Here is a 19,225-nt window from a genome sequence, read left to right as displayed (position 1 = left end):
GAATCTTAAATGTACAGGTCAATGAAGTTCATGCCTGAATTTTTAAATGCTTTTTAATTAGGTCTACACTTATGATAATACTTTATTTTCTTTAATATTTTACTGCTTTTGCTGCATGTAGATTAAGTTTATGTGAGGCGTTTTAAGTAATAGAGCTATTCTCCACTTGACATGTCACCTAATGTGTTTTAATTTGCAGGTGAATTGTCAGAGTCAAAAGAAAACTCATCTATCCCAGATACTTCAAGCCAAAATTTAGAGAAACCAAAGCAAACATTTCCAGGCTCTGAGAATGGATCTCCGGTCAAAGCTCCAATCCCCAAAGCCAGGAAAATTCTCCCCAAATCACATGAGTTAAAGCAAGAAGATAACCAGTCTTTTCCTCGACAAAGGACAGACTCCCTAAGCACAAGGGGGGTTCCCAGGGGGATCCTGAAACGCAACTCTAGTTCCAGCAGCACAGACTCGGAAACAGTTCGTTTTCATCAGAACTTGGAACCCAAAAGCAAAATTGTGTTCCCTGGCCTCACCATCCATGAGAGAATTTCTGAGAAGGAGCATTCTTTAGAAGATGACTTCTCAAACTCCCTGGAGCCATTGAAGCATGTGAGATTTTCTTCAGTGAAGGATGAGCTCCCCCAGAGTCCTGGGCTAAGCCATGGCCGGGAAGTAGGAGAATTTAGTGTTTTAGAATCTGATAAGTTAAGGAATGGAACGGAGGATAATGTGGACATTGATGAGTTCTGGAATGACCCTAAGCCTTCCCAATACAGGAAGCCTTTGCCTTTACATCAGTCAGCCTCAAGCCCAAGTGCATCAAAAAATGGAACACAGCGGCCAATGACTTCTGGTTCTTTTCCAATGAATGGGCACCATTCTCCCTTAGAAGTTTTAACTCCAAGACCAGAGTCTGTTGAAAATGCATCCACCACCAATGAACACAAAGCTAAACCATTAGAATTATTAAGGCTTGAATCAGAATTGTCCAAAAACCCTGCTGGTAAGAGATTTGTCACTACCCGACTATAAAAACCAAACCAATGGGCTTGGAATGGCCAGGCCAGTCCTATAGAAGCCCCATTTGGCCTCCTAGACACTCCAGCTACAATTCAGGCAGGTGCCACTGGGGAATGATTATACTGCCTCTTAATGGGTTTGGAGGTTTTCCTCAATCATCAATAACTAAAGGGATAACTAAAACTAAAACCAGGATAGTTTCTGGTCCATTATGCTTTTCCCTAAAAAATGTAACTATCAAATATTTAACCAAACAAATTGCAGTGTTTTGAATTAAATCAAAGTGTGTATATAGAGTAAGAATTAAATATGTGCTAATACCTTTGTACAGAATATATTATTCACCTAATGCATATTTATCAATTACTATTTAATCAAACTTTGATTTTTTTTAAAAGATTTTATTTTTAAGTAATCTCTACACCCAACGTGAGGCTGGGATTCACGACCCCGAGATCCAGAGCTGCACACTCCACTGGCTGGCCAGCCAGGCCCCCCAGATTTTTTTAATCTTAGAAGAACCTACTTTTTTTTTTTTTAATTTGAGAGAGAAACAGAGCATGAGTAGGGTGAGGGGCAGAGGGAAAGGGACGAGCAGACTCCTGCTGAGCAGAGAGCCCAATGCGGGGCTTGATCCCAGGACCCTGAAATCAGGACCTGAGCCAAAGTCAGATGTTTAACCAACTGAGCCAGCCAGATGCCCCAGACCTTCATTTTCTTAGCCATTTGTTCTTAGATGTTAAAAGTGCTGATGGAACTTTTTCCTTCAGCTGCTGTGAGCTGAGAGGCAAAGAGAATACTGCTTTTCCCTGCTACCTAGCTAACTAGCCCTGTCTTGGAGATCTTACACCTCTCAAGGGATGAGACACTGTTTTCCCATACCTATATGATTATTTCATAATTCTTATGTTTTAAAAAACAGGAACAATGGAAAAAATCATGCTGTGTATTCTCTCCCATCTTCTCTAAGTCTTCTTCCAGCCCTATGGTAATTTCTTTATAGTCAGGAAAATTTACAATGGCAGCAGTCACGCATCTGATGCACTTGGTCTCCTCCTTCCTTATTAGTCAATATTAAGTTAACCCTGGGTCACTTTTGCTCAGCCCTAAAGTTTTATACTTGTTCAGATCAATCCACTTCTTAAAGAGCAAAGCACTTTCAATAACCCCCCTGCACCCCAGACATTTTAATCATTTGAACAGGAATTTTTTTTTAAATTAAAAATTAGCAGGTTCTTCTTCAATGGAAAAAAACCCTCATATTAAAGGAAATTACCGAAGTTTGATAAACATGGCCAAATAATTGGATGGTGCTTACTTAAATGTTTATTCAAAAGATGAAAAAAATTCTTTAATAATATTTTCCTTTACTATCATTCACAGAAAAAATTTGGTAAACCTTTCCTGTTTTTCAAACTATACCTGCTTTCCCACAGACTAAGGACTATCTTTATAATTTTATATTAACTACTTATTTGTGCTTTCTGATTTTTATTTTTAAAGATTTATTTATTTTAGGGAGAGCAAGCACATGAGTGGGGGGGCATAGGGAGAGAGAGAATCTCAAGCAGACTCCCCCCCCAGTGCTGAACCCAATGCGGGGCTCAGTCCCATGACCCTGAGATCATGACCTGAGCAGAAATCAAGAGTGGGAATTTAACCACCTGAGCCACCCAGGCAACCCTGTGCTTTCTGATTTTTAAGTCCCAGCTGACCATGAAGTTTGGGAGGAAGACATCGTCAGTTACATATATATATATATATATATTTTTTTTTTTTTTTTTTTAGATTTTTTTTCTCTTAGAGCATGCGCGGGGGCAGAGGGAAAAGCAGACTCCCTGCTGAGCAGGGAGCCCAACAAGGGACTTGATCCCAGGACCCCAGGGTCACAACCAGAGCCCAAAGTAGACACTCAACTGACTGAGCCAAGCAGGCATCCCCAGCTACACCTATTTTGATCGACAGGCCTCCTAGCTTTAGAGCTTATATACAAAGTTCTGCTTACTTATTAATGCCCTGCTTACCACAAAAATATATACAAGTAAATAATGAAGCATAGAAAGAAAACCAGGCCCCCAGAAATGGTAAATGCAAAGTATGTGAATTATAAGGGTTTGACTTTAGCTCTGACCTTCAGGACAGTCAATATCACATTCATTACTACACTGCAAAATACAGAGAAGATGGAACACTGCCTGGCATCAAATCTTTAAAATAACTGTTCTTATTTTAAAAGTAATACACTTTTAAAAAAAAGATTTTATTTATTTATTTGGCAGAGAGATACACAGCGAGAGAGGGAACACAAGCAGGGGGAGTGGGAGAGGGAGAAACAGGCTTTCCGCAGAGCAGGGAGCCCGATGTGGGGCTTGATCTCAGGACCCTGGGATCATGACCTGAGCCAAAGGCAGACGCCTAACGACTGGGCCACCCAGGCACCCCAAAAGTAATACACTTTTGTTGTAAAACATTTGAAAAGAAGAAATGCACACAGGATAAAACAAATACCATCTGTGATGTCATCATCCAGCACTAACTACAGTATTGCTGACATGTAATTGTAGAGCCTTTCAATAATTTTCAAGCATGAATATAATCTTAAATTATGTTTGTACTGCCAGAATTCTTTTTTTTACTAATAGTATGTTATAAGCATTTTTTCATCATTATCTTCTGTTAAACAAATGAACACAGAATTCTTCAAGATTTCTCAAAAGAACTTCACAATTATTGACATATATTCAATAGTACAATGTGTAGTTAAGGAAACCAAGATCTGCCACGTGCCCATTATTGTATAATACTTTGTTGTTTTCACGCTTAGCCAGAGTCGATGATTAAAATAAAGGTAGAATTTTATTAACTGATATGTCCTCTAGTGCATTTGAAATGTAGCTGACGTCATAAAAGTTCAGTTGACTTAATTTTCAGGAACATGCGCTGCATGGCTTAGCATTTGTAAGGAAGAGGGAGGAATGCTGAAACACCTGGGTGTTAACTAAAGGGATGGGTGCCTGAGCTCCCTTATCTAAGTGTCCCATGTGCCCTTTGATTAAGGCTCAGAAAGGATTCTCTCTGCTTTCTTGATAGCTTAGAGCTTAAATAACCTTCTCTAGCATCTTAGCCATTGGTCAGCCAACATCAGGGAACGGGTGACGATCACATTCTACATCTTGTTTTGTTTATTTGGCTCACAGAAACTACTTAGAAACTCACAAACTGTAGAAGGGAAATAGGGGATAACAGAGGAGTCTCTTGAGATCATGATCCTCAAACTCCAGTATACAGAACAATCTCTGTGATAGCTGTTAGTAAAGATTCCTGGGCCCCTCTTCCAAGATTCTGGTTTAATCTATCAAGAGGAAGGCCCAGGAATACAAATATCCTCATTGTACCATTCTGATATTCTGGAGGGAGCTCCAGAAAGTTGTTTTCCCAACTCCTGAAATTCTCCTTGGTCTTTGTTCCTCAAACTCGGTATAAGCCACCTCTAGTGTTCAGAAGTATGCCAGTGGATGGGTGGAGTCATAAAATCAACATAGTACATCTTCCTACAGTGTCAAGTTTTATGCATAGATTTGAGAGTAGAAGAAAAGTAATATTGAAAATGTAACATGGATCACAGGCACCTGGGTGGCTCAGTCGGTTAAGCATCCAACTCTTGGTTTCTGCTGAGGTCATAATTTCAGACTCATGAGATCCAGTCCCATGTTGGGCTCCATGCTCAGTGGGGAGTCTGCTTGGAATTCTCTCTCCCTTTCCCTCTGCCCCTCTTCCCATTATTGCGCACATGCGTGTGCGTTCTCTCTCTCAAATAAAATCTTTAAAAAAAATGTCACATGGATCAGAATATAAAATCCACATGAGTTTTTTTTAAGTAAGCTTACACCCTATGTGGGGTTTGAAGTCATGACCCTGAGATCAAGACTTGCATTCTCTATTGACCAAGCCAACCAGGCACCCCCATATGAATTTTCAGAATAAATCAGAGACGTCAAAGGAATTTTTCAACTGGCTCTATATCCCATACCTCAGGCGTCTACATTTACCTTCCTTTACTGTCAGAGCAACTCTGGTAGAATATCTTAATTAGGATATAATTAATTAATATCCTGAAAAATGCTGATAGAAACAGCTAGTGGTGTGGAAAGTATAAATACAAAGTGCCTCTTTAAAAGATAATGTGAGTGATTGAATAATAATTCTTTAAGCATTCTCTTTCCTTATTTAGAAAAGCATTTCTTTGTTGCAGATGGACTGTCTTGTGTTGAGCCTGAGCCATCTCAGGTGCCAGATCACAGTTCTAGAGACTGTCAGCAAGGTAAGCCCCCTCTTCTCAAGGCCCTAAAAGCTAGGACGTCCTCACACTCTGGTCCATTTGCCACTGAGATAAGGAAGACAACTGACGATTCCATATCTAAAGTCCTAGACTGGTTTAATCGGAGTTCTCATTCAGAAGACAATAAGTCACCTCTCCAACATCCCCAAAGAATGGAGCTGAAAGAAGAAACACACTCAGAATCACCAGTTGCTACTGCCTTGGTGAGAGATGACACCATTCTAAAAGAAAATGGCTCAAAGGCTCTGTTACCCACCAAAGTTAAATTGATGCCTATGGAATCTGATTCAATGTTCCAGGGAAAGGGAAATACACTGCCTTCTAGGACTTGCCAAAATAATAATGTGAATATCAAACCCAAATCCATTGATTTGTCCCAACAAGGCAAGGAAGGTCCAGCCATATTTCAACCATGTGAAATCTATGGCCCAAATCAAGGGAGTAAAACTATGGACTCTAGCCAAGTTTCAAAAAATAGAGGAGAAGGAAATCGAGTACTTACCCCAATTAGTTACTATTCCTACAGGGCTCTCAAAGGACCTGATGCAGAAGACCAAGTTCCATGCAACATTAAGGATGTTGGCAGCTTAGATGAAGAAGAGCCTAAGCTTCATGTTTATGAAAAAAATAGAGGAAACTCAGAAGTGAATTTTGACTCTTCAATACTTGTCAAAAAAACAAGTTTGAAAGAGAACATGAGGGCAGAGAGAGAGAGCAAAGGAGGAGATCCATACGTCCTGAAAGCTTCTTTAGAGCCAGAGAATATTGAGTCACTACACGGGGCTACCAAAAACAAATCCTGGAAGAAACCTGAGGTCCAGTTACAAGAAGCTGGTGAGGTTCACAAGAACCAAGTGCAAAGAGAGAAATACAAAAGAGTAAGTGAAAGAATATCTTTCTGGGAAGGTGAGAAAGCTGCTGCTAAGTTAACTCATAAAGAACCCACATTGTCATGCAGTCAAGGGCAACCCTTGGCTAAAGCATATCAGCCTGTGAAGTCCATGGACAGTTTATCTACAGGCCAGTGTGAATATAATCAAGTCACTAGCAAACAAGTGGTCCTAGATGAGAATGACCACACAGCCCATCTCTCCAGTTTTTATTCCCCGAATAAACCTAAAGAGACCAGGCCCCAGATATCCGGTCCATCCAAAAATTATCCTTCAGTTGACCAATCAGGTGAAGTGTCTCCCTTTCAGAATAAGATAAATGAGCCTATAAAAAGATTGCCAGTGGCAGAGAGTTGGCATTATGAAAAGGATATTACTTTACCGGCTGGACAACATCCTTCAAATATTGGGAGTGGAACGCATACTCCTTTGGAGAAAGACAAATCTCTAATCAGTGAATCAAATCCCAACTTTAAAGTTAAGTCCCTAAAAGAAAGAATGGATGAATCCAATACAGAACAGGTCTATAATCACTCTCAATTTGAGAATTTGAGAAAGTTTTGGGACTTAGGAGCCAATCCAAACAGTCAAGAAAATGTTGAGAAGAATACTAACACAATAAGTCAAAAATATTTGGTGCCTTTTAATAGCCAGAAACACAAAGAATTCAGTGACATTAAATCATCAGGAAAGAATACCCATGAAATAGGGATACTTCGAGGTAAAAAAAAAATTCTGGTAAGAGGGAAAATAGAGAAATCAAATTCAAAGTGCACACGCCAGGTGTTATCGGATGAAACCACATTTCCAATGGGACCATCCAGAAAGTCGTCTCATCATTTGCCAGGAAATGAGTCATCAAAGGAAAATGTGGAAAAGAGTACAAAATGGTTTGTTACGCCAGTGTTTGAGGAAGAAAAGGATTACTCAGACCAAGAGATTCAAGAATCCATAGTTAAAACAAGTGTTTTGTCTAAAGACTACAAAGACACTTTTAATGACAGCTTACAGAAGCTACTTTCAGAAGCTTCATCACTAGCCATGCCTCCTTTGGGTGGAAAAGTTCATGGAAAACAAATGTCTGAACCAGATATTTCTGGAAATAAAAGATGGCCTCAAAATACAGATTTTGCTGAGACTGAAGAAGATGACAAAGGACATAAGGAGACCATTAATGAGCATGTAGACAAAACAGTAGCTCCTCTAAAGGTTAAGCCAAACACTTTGACTGCTGGTCTAGACAAACTCCTAAAGGAAGCATCTGGAACTTCACCCTGTCCCTTGCCAATTGTGTTGGAACCTGTTACCACTAGAATCAACTCTGAACCTGAAGAGGGTAGAGTTTATGAAAAAGGGATAGAATGGAGTCGCAGCACATCAGCCTATCAGAAAGAGATAATAGCTCCTTTTCCAAAGGGGAACGAAACTTTGGTAAATACAGTTCTCCCCCAGAAAACTGAAAGTGGTGAGTGCCAACTAAGCACAGACGACTTATTTCAGGTGGCCGCAGAATGTTCTCACCTATCGGGTCAACCTTCCCATCTTTACAGAAAAGATTCTTTTGGGGATGTGGCCAACTCTCCCCAAGAGATGCCTTCTTCCAGGGATGCTCATCTTGCTCCCCAGGATAAGGCATTACCTTTGCGAAGGGAAATTTCAGAGACCGCAGAAAAAGTCATTCTTCCTCCTAAAACTGCCTCGAATGATGTAAATGCTGTATTACAAAAGATACTGAGAGAAGCTTGTTATCCAGTTGGGAGGGAAGTAGTTCCTGGAGAAGTACAAGCAGAATTTCCTGAAGGAGTACAGGCAGCAGGTAGCCCCCAAAATTCTACACCATGGGCTACAATGGACATTACAATGCCAGACAGAAATGATTTCTATTCCTTCAATGTAGTGCCTGATAAAACTCATAACGTTGGATCTTATTTAGCTGCCCGAGTACCTCCATCAGAACAAACCTGTTGCTCATGTGGTTCCACTGTTAGTCAGCCTGGCAAAGAGTTACCTCAGGAAGTGGCAGAAATTGTGAGGGAAACAGTTATTCAACCTAAATCAGAGTTCCTAGAATTCAGTGCTGGCTTAGAAAAACTACTGAAGGAAGTAATTGAAACCCCCTCCTCAAAATATGAAAGTGATCTAGGGACTCTTTCTCCATCAAAGTTAACAGGTAGGGCTGAGGTGTCCAGGCAAGCTGCTTCTGAATTCCATCCTGAGGAAATCAAAGAAATAGTAAAAAAGTCTGAGGCTCCATTAATCACTGAGAGTGCTTTTGATATTAGTTTTGAGAAACTTTTTAGAGAAACATCTGAAGCTCCTTCTTACCAGCTCCAGGTGTCAGTGAAGGAAGAAAAGCCTGAGAAGGAGCCTTCCCAGTCAGAGCAGGCCAGTTTCTTGAGGACAGTACCCCATTTTGACTGGACAGCCTCAGAGGCCTCTGAAATGAAGCTTATGAGTAATGTTTTCAAATCGCAAGTCAACCAGTGTGATGAAGTGTTGGGAGGTGACGAAGCTGTGACTGATTTATCGGTAGATCTTCGTGGTTCTGAAAGTGGGGTTGAGATCCCTGGAACCCTGCAGTTCTATGTGGAACATAAAATAGGGATCACTGAAACTATATACCCTGCAGAGGACAGGGATAGTGAAAGTGAGGTTGCAGGGGTTCAAGAAGGGGCTTCTCAGGAGCCTGGCTTGGAAGAGGCTCCTAAAGCAATTAGTATGTCCAGAAATAGGCAATCCATTCCTCTCCTGACAAACACAGAGAATGCTACAGAAACAATTTACGTCAAATTGATTCTGGCATCACCATGTAAGAGAATAGAGAAAAAAGAAGAAAAAGATTTCTCTGACTCTGATTTTTCAGGTGGCGACATGAGTTCCAATGCAGAAAACTGGAGAAAAACCTCCAGTGAGCATTCTGAATTTTTTAACCCGTTGGTTTAATGAGTTGATTTAGGGAATGCTGATGTAAAGGATGATAGGGCTTTTAAAATTGGGATTAATATGACACGGAAATGGTGGTAAATTCTTATCACTTCAGTTCTACCTAGGCTTTGTTAATAAAAAGCTACATTTCCTTTTATATTCTTTAATCAAATGAGTTACATAGAGAGTTCTACCCACAAGGCAGTGTTTCAGAATCTGACTTTATTCTCATTAACAATAGAATTTTTAGGTTTTAAAAGTATTTTTTAAAGAACTTTTTGGGTTTAGAAAGTACTTCTGAAACATTCAAGCTAGTTTTCCTCCTGGAAATAATTTCTTTCTTAATTGGCAATCCACACAGAAGTCTCTAGTAAGATTTGTGGCAAGAAAGTGCCACACACAAATGGGCACACATTTCCCTTTTAGGATGAATATTGTACCACAGTAGTGGCTAAATACCAGGAACAGAGGGCAAGGCTGGAACTTTCTTTCCCTTAGATACCTTGTGCTGTGGTGTTTTGTTGGCACTCTTTTCCTCTTGTTTTCAATTATCTGCAGAATCTCCCCCTTCTCTAGAGTATGACTTTGGTCAGATGACTTCACCTGATTCCACCTGAGGGCCTTGCCTGGCCTGTTGCATTTCTTTGGCTCCTGCCTTGGCTAAGTGAATAAAGATCTTAATTGATTACCACATTCATCTAAGTGGGCTTGGGGGTACTGGTTTCAGCCAGGCTGGAAGCTACAGGCCTTGTCTCAGTTTGCTATGGTGATCAACATGGGCATTTTAGCAGAGAAACCCAGAAGTAAATAGGAATGCACAATTACCCGATTATAGCAATGAAATGATAAAGGATGTTCTCTGGCTGGAACATTTTAACCACAATTGCACGACAGCTGGTGTCGGTCACCCTCCTAACAGTTTAGAAAATTGTCATTTTCTAGCTCCCCTCAGTATTGATGAGAATGAATAAGCTTTCCTGGGTGGATGACTCATGAGGTTTGGTTTCCTTTGCAAGTAACGGTAGGGCATCTTCTTGAAAACGGAGCAAACAAACCACCTTTAAATCCTATTACTCAAGTTGAAGCCCCTGCTACAAAGGTTGCTGGTAAAAGGAAAGTGGAATACCAGTCTCTGAAACCAGACATACGCAGGAGTATATGTCAGCATGTTCAACTTGCTGAAGGGGACCTTTACTAAACTATCCCACAAGTGAGGAGGGTAGACTGACCCATAGGAGAGCTTGTAAATTTGTACTCACTCTGGAGACTGTTGCCCCTAAGGTACATAGCTTTGTTTATGGTGTATCAGCATAACTGATTGAACAGCAAAAAACCTATCTAAAAATGAAATCATCAGTGTTAAATAACCACCCAGACAGAGCCCAGAGAAGATACTTAAAAGTTAGAAGACAACGCGAGGTATAAAATGGTACAGTTGTAGTTTTATATACCCTAACCTAAATTTTTATTTTTAAACGGGTGTGGGTGGGCTGGAGAGGGGAGGAATCTGCCTACAATGGCACCACAATTTTGGTGAGCAACCTAACATGTTTGACTTGTAGCTGAGCTCCTAATCAACCAATACCTCAGTATATTCCTTAAAAAAAAAAAAAGTCTCCATGGTCAAATACTTTCGGAAATGCTGGGAATTTGTGCACATTTTTAGCATATTAAAGTCTCCAAGAAGATCTGTAGTAAGAAGCCCTTAAATTTGAACACAGAGTATCCCAAATGTAATTCATCTTAGAATCCATTTGCTCTAGAAGGCCAATTAACATTGGGGAGAACTGGGATACATTTCAGGAAAGTCTTGTGTAGAGAAGTGGTTCCCAAATTCATTGGCTCATTAATGGAATCAATCATTGATTTAGCAAACTTTTTTTTTTTTAAGTAAGTTCCATGCCCAGTGTGGGGCTTGAACTCATGACCCTGAGATCAAGAGTCATGTGCTATACCAGCTGAGCCAGCCAGGTGCCCCTAGCAAACATTTTTGAAGTGCCTATTGCCAGCCACTGTTTTAGTGCCTAGAACATAGTGATGAATGACCATATTCAGACCAGAGCTAATCAATCCATGATGGAGTTTTCACTGTCAAAATAAAAAAGTTAAGAACCGTCTAGAGATATATTTTTTGTATCGTTAGATGTATTTAATTTAAAGGACTATTCTTATTTTGAGGTTATGCCCTTTTTCTTTTTTTCTTTTTTTTCTTTTGGTCCTAACACGACCTTTTTTTCTAACATGCCTTTTTAAAAAAATAAGTAAAGTTATTAATACATGATAGAGCCCCCCCACACACAATTTAAAATGACTTAATAAAATAAAAAGTTGACTACCTCATGTCATTTCCCAACATTTTGTTGGAAATTTTACTAGCTCATGAATCCCCAAAAGCCTACAGTCCGTTGATCTGGAGAATTCGCCCATCTGTGTACCTGATTATACACAGATGTTAAGCATCTGAATCCTGCCTTCCATGGTTTTCAGCTAATTGTTTTAATGCTCCTAAAACCACTTTGTGGTTGTCTTCAAAAGCTAGAAGTGAAGTGGAAAGATTCAAAGTCTGGCGCAGAACAAATCATGTGCCTAAAATAGAGGTGTAGACGACTAAGAGATCACTTTTCTATTTATGTGGTTATCTTGTTCCTTTATGATTTATGCTTGCAAATGTTTCTTGACCAGGAAAATGGTTTTTAAAGGACATATGAAGAGTGGAGAATTTTTACTTTGTTCTGAGAAGTGCTTCATGGAGTAAATAAAACTATAGAGGCTTCTGACATAATGCCACCTCTCAACCTATGATACCAATGTCCATTGGTTAAGAGTTAGGATTTTTGGATCTTTTTTGTATTGTGCAGTGTTCATCAATTGTGTCTCGTAACAGGTTCAGAGGAAGAACGCAGTCCTGTCTTGAAAACTTTGGAAAGGAGAGCTGCTAGGAAAATGCCTTCCAAAAGTCTAGAAGACATTTCATCAGATTCACCAAGTGAGAATAAAGGTTGCCCCACTCTTCATACCACCCCCCCCCCACTGCCCGTCTAAGCTTAAAAATGCTCATGTGCTTTTCTGGGGCCTCACTGCATGCTGTTGTGCACTGAAGCCCCTAAAGCGGGGGTTAACAGATGACAATAACCCTTCCAAAGTGACCAGAAGAAGTTCATCTTAAATGGACTGGAACTTTTAAAATCGTGCATGAGTTTTGGTTACTAAAGCACTAGGTTTCCTTGAATTGAAGAAAAAAAAAAGAATTATTGTAAATATTAAGAGAATAAAAAAAGGCCAAATTCCTCTGTAAGTAAAGTGAAAAACCAAAAAAAAAAAAAAAAGAATTGAAGAATCCCAGTTTGAGTGTTTAAGTCCAGTGAGTTTTAAAAGATTGGGATAACTGGAGGTTCTAGTAAGAATAGCTAACATTTATTGAGCACTGGGTGCCAAGATGTGGCTAAGCATTTCACATGCAGCATTTCATCTAATTGGCGTATGGAACCCTGCAAGAGAGGATGGTTATTCCCATTTTACAGATGAGGCAAATGAAGCTCAGAGAAGTAAAGTACCTCATTTAGTGTCATGCAGCAGAGCTGTGTATCCGAATCAACAGACTACTATCAAGAGCATTTATGAAGTGACCGTGTTATATACGACAGTGTTGGATGTCTGATGAATTTTGCATGATATGGAGATGAGTTGGTCCCTAGCTTCAAGGACTGTCCTTTCTCTTTTATCCCTTCTTTTCACACATTTCTTTTGGATACTGGAACTATTAGCCCAAAAACTACCTGGCCTGTAACACTTTAGGCACACTGTTCCCCCCATGCTTTAATTGGTGAAGGACTTCTTGAGTACTAACATAAAGCATAAAATATATATATATATGAGAGTGAGAGCTCACAAGTCTATATATAGTCTATATAGACTTGTGAGCCAAACAAGTGGACTTAGAAATCCTGACTTCTAGGGGGTTTGCTCTTAATTGTTTTTAAGCTAAGAGGCACCCCTGGGAGTACAGAGGGTCATGAGAAAAGTTATTGAATGGAAGTTAACCACTGCCAAACTCATATGCTTGAAAGTTGAACATTGTCATGTTTAGAATATGCTTTAGGTATCTTCAATTGAGACTAAAAAGTCAGAATTTAAAAAGGAAAAGGGAAAAGCCACTCCATTAAATCCTAAAAATCAGAGATTCTCAAGGCTCTGAGAACAGTATTCTCATTTTGGAATATACAGTTCAATCCCTACCAGAGATCTTGGAATCTCAGGGTTGGAAGTGACCTTGAAGGTCACTCATTTTAAATACCCCCCCAATGCAGAAATTCCCTATAAAGCCTCCTCAACAGGTGGCCAACCCCCCCCACATCTGCCTGAATGCTCCCACAGAAAGCGAGTCCCGTCCTTTGTTAGACCGCACTAATTGTTCTTCCTGATGTTGGTGATGGGTCCTGAAGAAAAAAAAAAAAAAACAAAACTCAGCAACAATTGTCCAGTTTGGCAAACCTCTTGCCTGTGAAGCATAGGGCTATTTCCATGGTGCAGCTTTAAAATACTTAGGAATGTGCAGGGTTAAAAAAAAAATCACCATCAGCTGACGGGTATTCCTGCACGCTCCCTTCCAAATACCGATACCCACTCTCACACTAGCCTGCCAAGATTCCACTTAGCAGCTGGTCCCCAGTTACATCTCTTCAGTTGACTTCCCAAGCAAGGCTCCCAGAGGCATACACAAATGATGATGCATGCACAGAAATATTTGTTAATGACCATGGGTTTGAGAAGGTGTTAGTCATGGCTAGCATCTTACCCTTTCCAGAAGAATAGAGAGGCTGTTGCCGCCCTGTGTTTTCTCCTGCTGCTGGCCGATTGCTTGCTCTTAGCTAACCCTCTAACCCTGGGGAGTTCGTGTGCAGCAGTATGCTGATGTAAGCTGCATCGGGGCTGAAATGGGAGCTCCCGCTATGGCACTGCTTCAAGTAGCTAATCTAAAGAGAAAGTATTTTGGGGAAGACATCTTGGTTGCACCCCTCACTGCATCTTGACTAATTGCTTCCAACTCCAGGGGCTTCCAGGGACAGTCTCATTGTTCTCTCTCACCAAGGGTCAGTCGTGTTAACCATTTGTTAATTTCTCCTGAACAGATCAAGCAAAAGTAGATAATCTGCCAGAAGAATTAGTACGTAGTGCTGAAGATGGTAAATATCTTTATGTATTTGCATGTCTGTCTGTAGGTTCTGGGCGGTTTGGGCAGTCACTGGGATGCAGCTGTTGGATAAATAGAAGAACGTCATTTGCCACTATGTGATGAATGGTGCCTAAGTTATTATAAAACGGTTCTGACTTGGTGCATTTAATACTAACTGTTTGTATTCTCAAGGCTTCTGCTGGTAATACCGTTGTGAGGATCGCATCAGAGACCCTTGGGAAGTGAGGGTTTCTATAAATAGGATATTGTATTTCTATGGGTATGAGCTGATTTTTGCTACTCTGACTTGCAGAACTCCTTGTGAGGGCAGGAAGCGTCGGGTGGGTTCCTGGGTTAAGTTATTCCTGTATTTGTCTCATGTCTCAGCATTTGGAGCTCTCTGGGCATAGCTGGTAAAGCTTTAACTTCAAAGGGACAAGTCCCAGAACCAGAGTCAGGATCCTGCCTCGGCTCATTTAAATAGCTAAATATAGACTGAGGTAAAATTAACTGGTTCTGAATATTAAGGAACCAGAAGATCATGAAGTTTGTCAGTGGATTGAGTATTACGTGGTTCAGTTATAAAATATACAGGGTAATAGTGCCTTGGTGGGGGAAGGGATGGAAATGAGTCTGATTTTTATAGTTCAGCATTTATGCAAATGTGTAATTTATATTTGTACATTGGGATTGTGTTTTCTAAATTGCCTTTATTATAATAATAAAAATGTATATTAACTGAGCTTTCCCCATAAAATATAGCATCAGAACTCCTCAAAGGTCATTCCCTACTTTTGTGTCATAGTTTTGTTTTTCTCATTCTATGCTTGCAACAATTTCGTGGAATTAGGCAGGGCAGGGATTTTCATTTTCATTTACAGATAAGAAACCTCAGAGAAATGAGGTGACTTATGCAAAATCCTGTAGCTAGTTGGTCAGTGGGGGGAGGTGGCAACTAGAAGCTTGGCTTCATTACTCCTAGTTCAGTGCTCCTTCCATCTGCCAAGCCATGTGTGGCTCAGTGACTTAGCGGAAAGATGCAAAATATCTCCTATCCTGGATGTTGGATTTTTAGTTGAATAGGAGACCCCTAAAGTGGCTAATGAAGAGTCACTCTGGGGAATGGATAAAAGCAAGCTGAAAACCTGTCAGATATATTCTGCAATCTCTGTTGTGCAACTGACATGTGAGCTTTACTTTCATGTCTCTTTAATCCTTCTTGTAAAATGGTATTTATTCTCAATGTTGCTCTTCTGAGTAGATCAAAAAGCAGATCAGGAACCAGATACAAATGAGTGCATACCAGGAAGTGAGTAGCAGGATCTTTCTCACAAATGACTAAATGTTGCCACTTTACATGGTGTTAAATATACTGAAATAACTAACACTATTAATCACACAGTATTTGTTATTAGTACTAAAACTCTTGCAGCTTACAAAACTATTTCATTCTGACAGGGGTTTTATTAAAAACATTTTACTGCTGCCAGTGTTGAAAGATTAATTTGTGGTTCCGCTGGGGGAGAGTTACATATTTTAAAAATTTTTATGTAGACAGGTTTATGTAGTATATATAAATATATATGTATGTTAGTGCTGAGTATTATTATACTTCTATAAGTCTCTCTGCTCTTTGAATCTTTTCTTAGAATGAAGTTGGCACCTTCTGTTATCACTTGGCTTTATGTTGCAGTCTGGTCTTGAGTATTGGATCTCTTGTGGCCTTTACATAAGCCTGTAGATGTGAAATAATTTATAATTTATTTGGACCTAAGAAAGAATTGTACTTTTACAGTTAGTATGCACTATGGTTGTATATGCCTCTCTACATACCTATGGAAACAAATTTTATTATGTCCAGGGTTTAAGCTCTGAGGTTCAAACCTGGACTCAGTATATATTCAATATATAAAGCAAGTGAACATCTGAATCTTAAGAAATAAGTGCATATTTGTGGTGGCTAATGTCCATCTGCTAATTAATGTCCACCACCAATCGAAGATAATGATTGTTTACTCTTTTCTGTTCAATCTTAGGATTGCTGTACTTAACTCTGACTGTCTCGAGGACAAATAGCACATTAAAAAGGTGTCTGTGGGGCCTAGCAAAGCCTGAGATATGCATGTGTGTCTTCTTAGCTTCCCAGTTTCAGCCAGTTGCGTAATGCTAGGCGCTGGAGGTATGAAGATAATGATACACATGTCTGCCCTTAGGAGAGCACAAGATTTTTATTAACAGTTTCCCAATAGTCTGGATGTGCTAATAAGTCTTAATGAGAAGAGCAGCTAAATGAAGGAGCCATGTGATAGAGAAACAAAGTGCTGACACTAGAGGGCCGTGACATCTAGTTTGAAATCTGAAACTTGGCTCATGAGGTCCACCTGCCAGAGATGAAGGTGCTGAGCTTTGGCACATGACCTGACCAATTCTTAAGAAGTACCTAAGCAAAAAGACAATCCAGGTGTTGGCCCCTGATGCATGTTCTCTGTCCAGCTGCTGCAGAGGAACCAAGACTTCTGTCCCTCAGGGGTGTTGCGTAAAGAGGTTTCTCCAGCTGCTTTTGAACTGGCAGATACTTAAGTTTGGTCATCTTGTTTTAGCTTGTTATGTTTTTCATGTAGCCCGAGGAGTGAAAACAAAGGATAGACATGGAAATATATGCCAATGTATCTGTGTCTTTATTCATGACCTAGCTTTGTTAGGTCAAGCCAAATAGGCTCATCATGTGCTGAATTCTGGATGAATTAATTTCTCTCTTTTTTTATGGTATTTTCCAAGATGACTCTTAATGTATGGGCTGGGATTATTTTTTTTCTCTAGCAAAGAATGTATTCTAATCACAAAACAAAATTGAAATACATGATCAAAACATAAATTACCAAATCCTAATAAATGTAAAACTGACTACATTTGAGTAGCAGATATAAATTTTGAAAATAATAGGGAGCAGTATTATGATAGAAAGTTTTTGTGTACTCATTGGGCTCTACTGTGTCCTCATGGGATCTAACCTTATACTACTGCAGTGTAAGTCACCCAAATATACCCAATACACATTATTGTTTAATGGGTAGTGATTAAAGCAGGTATCATCTCGTGAGTCACTGTAAATGTATTTTGATATATTTGTGAGCCAAAGGCTAGAAGAGAACTACCATGTGAATATGCAAATCTTTGTTATTATAGTTCAATTTTCAGTTTCCCTTCATTAATTTTGTTTTAACTGAAGATGAATTTAGCTAATGCTTAGGGCTGAATTTGAGCCTTTTGAGTTATATATAGAAATATAATTTTATTTTTATCTGTTTTCCTGGTATCTTTCTCACTGGTAAAAAACCAAGTCTGTATATTTGTATCACACCGAAAAGGTAATTTAAAGATTATCAGAAAGTATTTACTTTATAGCACATACTTATATAGAGCATACTGTGTGCCAGGGTACTGTTCTAAAGGCCTTGAAACATATTAACTCATTCAGTAAGCAATCTCGGATTCACCATAAGAAAAGCTTCGACACCAATTCTTAGATAAAGAAGGAAATAGAAGGAAATAGGTTTCTAACTAGAGTTACACAAATGAAGAATAGAATTCATCATCTCATTGTGACTTCCACACATATCCTTACTGTATCGAAAGGTGTCTAAATAAGGTGTCTGATACTTTTCTATTAGAAAAGTATCTAAATAATTTGTTTTCAAAAAATAATTAGTTTGAACTCATAGTCTTTCATAATTCTGAGTGAGAAACAGCCCCACAATCCCCACAATCACTGAACGAACAAGCCTTCCCTTAGACACTCAGTAGCCAGGACACCGTTAGGATTGAGTTGTGTACGGAGATCCTTGCTGTCCAATGAAATAGTTTTTCAGCCTGCAGCTTGTTTTAAAAAATACATCCCAGGGAGATGAACCAATAAATCACACATCTTGTGGTTCAAATCTCTGGTGTGAAAAATAAGTGAACGCCAATTCACAATGGCTATATGTTTTAATATAATTCAAATCCAGCTTCAGATTAATAAAAACTAACAGTCTTTGTTATTTTTCCATTGGTTCAACTCCTTGCAAGTTCTCTCTGTATAATTTATGAAAATTGCATGTTGCTTATCTTATCCTGTGCATGTTAACCTTTTTGCAAAAATATCTCATTCATAGATGAAAGAAAAGTGTGTTTTCAACTTGTTTTATGTTTGTCTGATAATGTGAGGATAATTTTGAATGGAAACACTGCTGTTTAGTTTCCACAGTGCCTTCACAGCCTGATAATCCGTTTTCCCACCCTGACAAACTCAAAAGGATGAGCAAGTCTGTTCCAGCATTTCTCCAAGATGAGGCAAGTTTGTCTTCTGTAACTTCAGACAAATGGAACCAAATAGGTGGATTTGCTGTGCCGAGGTTGGTGTGTTTGTATTCAGCAGTGGCAGAGACCAAAGAGGTCAGCAGGACTGACCCCTGCCTTTCCTATCAATAGAAGCAGCATTGTTAATCCTGGAACAAGGCAAGGCATATCTCATTTGACTCAAACAGTAACTCATTTTGGTGGTGAAGTCAAGTTGCATTGATTTTTGGAATGTGATTTTTGTTTCAAAAGTGGGTATAAAATAAGAAATCCTGGCAGAAATATGTTGGCATGAACTAACCACTCTGTAGTTTCCAGTAGAGTTGATTTGTGAGAGCTTTGTCTAGGTAGCATGAACAATTTGAAAGCATTTGTTAAAGTAGTAAAGTGACAATGACACAGCAAACTTTAAGAATATCTACTGACTGTAGGCAGTTGACATACATTATCTCATTTAACTGTCCAACATGCCTGGAAGGCAGGCACCATTCTTATTACCAGATATTACAGATAAGGAAACACTGGGAGAGGTGAGTAACGTCA

At 39.4% G+C, this 19,225-nt stretch overlaps 1 protein-coding gene across 8 annotated transcripts in view; it reads left to right on the top strand.

Moving 5' to 3' along the window:
- SYTL2 (synaptotagmin like 2) overlaps positions 1-19,225 on the top strand; it is a 120,894-nt gene that overhangs the window by 85,051 nt on the left and 16,618 nt on the right. For 3 of the 8 annotated variants that reach the window (XM_088018045.1, XM_088018044.1, XM_088018046.1), the window contains 5 exons: positions 200-1,000; positions 5,270-7,711; positions 12,056-12,157; positions 14,301-14,354; positions 18,582-18,676. In XM_088018045.1, coding sequence (XP_087874171.1) covers positions 200-1,000; positions 5,270-7,711; positions 12,056-12,157; positions 14,301-14,354; positions 18,582-18,676 — 3,494 coding nt within the window. Of the gene's footprint in view, positions 1-199; positions 1,001-5,269; positions 7,712-12,055; positions 12,170-14,300; positions 14,355-18,581; positions 18,677-19,225 lie in introns of those variants that run through there. The other 5 variants (XM_028126759.2, XM_028126756.2, XM_028126755.2 and 2 more) reach the window with 4 other exon arrangements.

Source organism: Eumetopias jubatus, unplaced genomic scaffold (genome assembly GCF_037043125.1).
Source record: "Eumetopias jubatus isolate StellerSeaLion01/CBP00866 unplaced genomic scaffold, mEumJub1_p1.0 scaffold_13, whole genome shotgun sequence".
NCBI lineage: Eukaryota > Metazoa > Chordata > Mammalia > Carnivora > Otariidae > Eumetopias > Eumetopias jubatus.
Note: the sequence above shows the minus strand (reverse complement) of the source record. Positions and strands in the feature narration are given on the sequence as shown.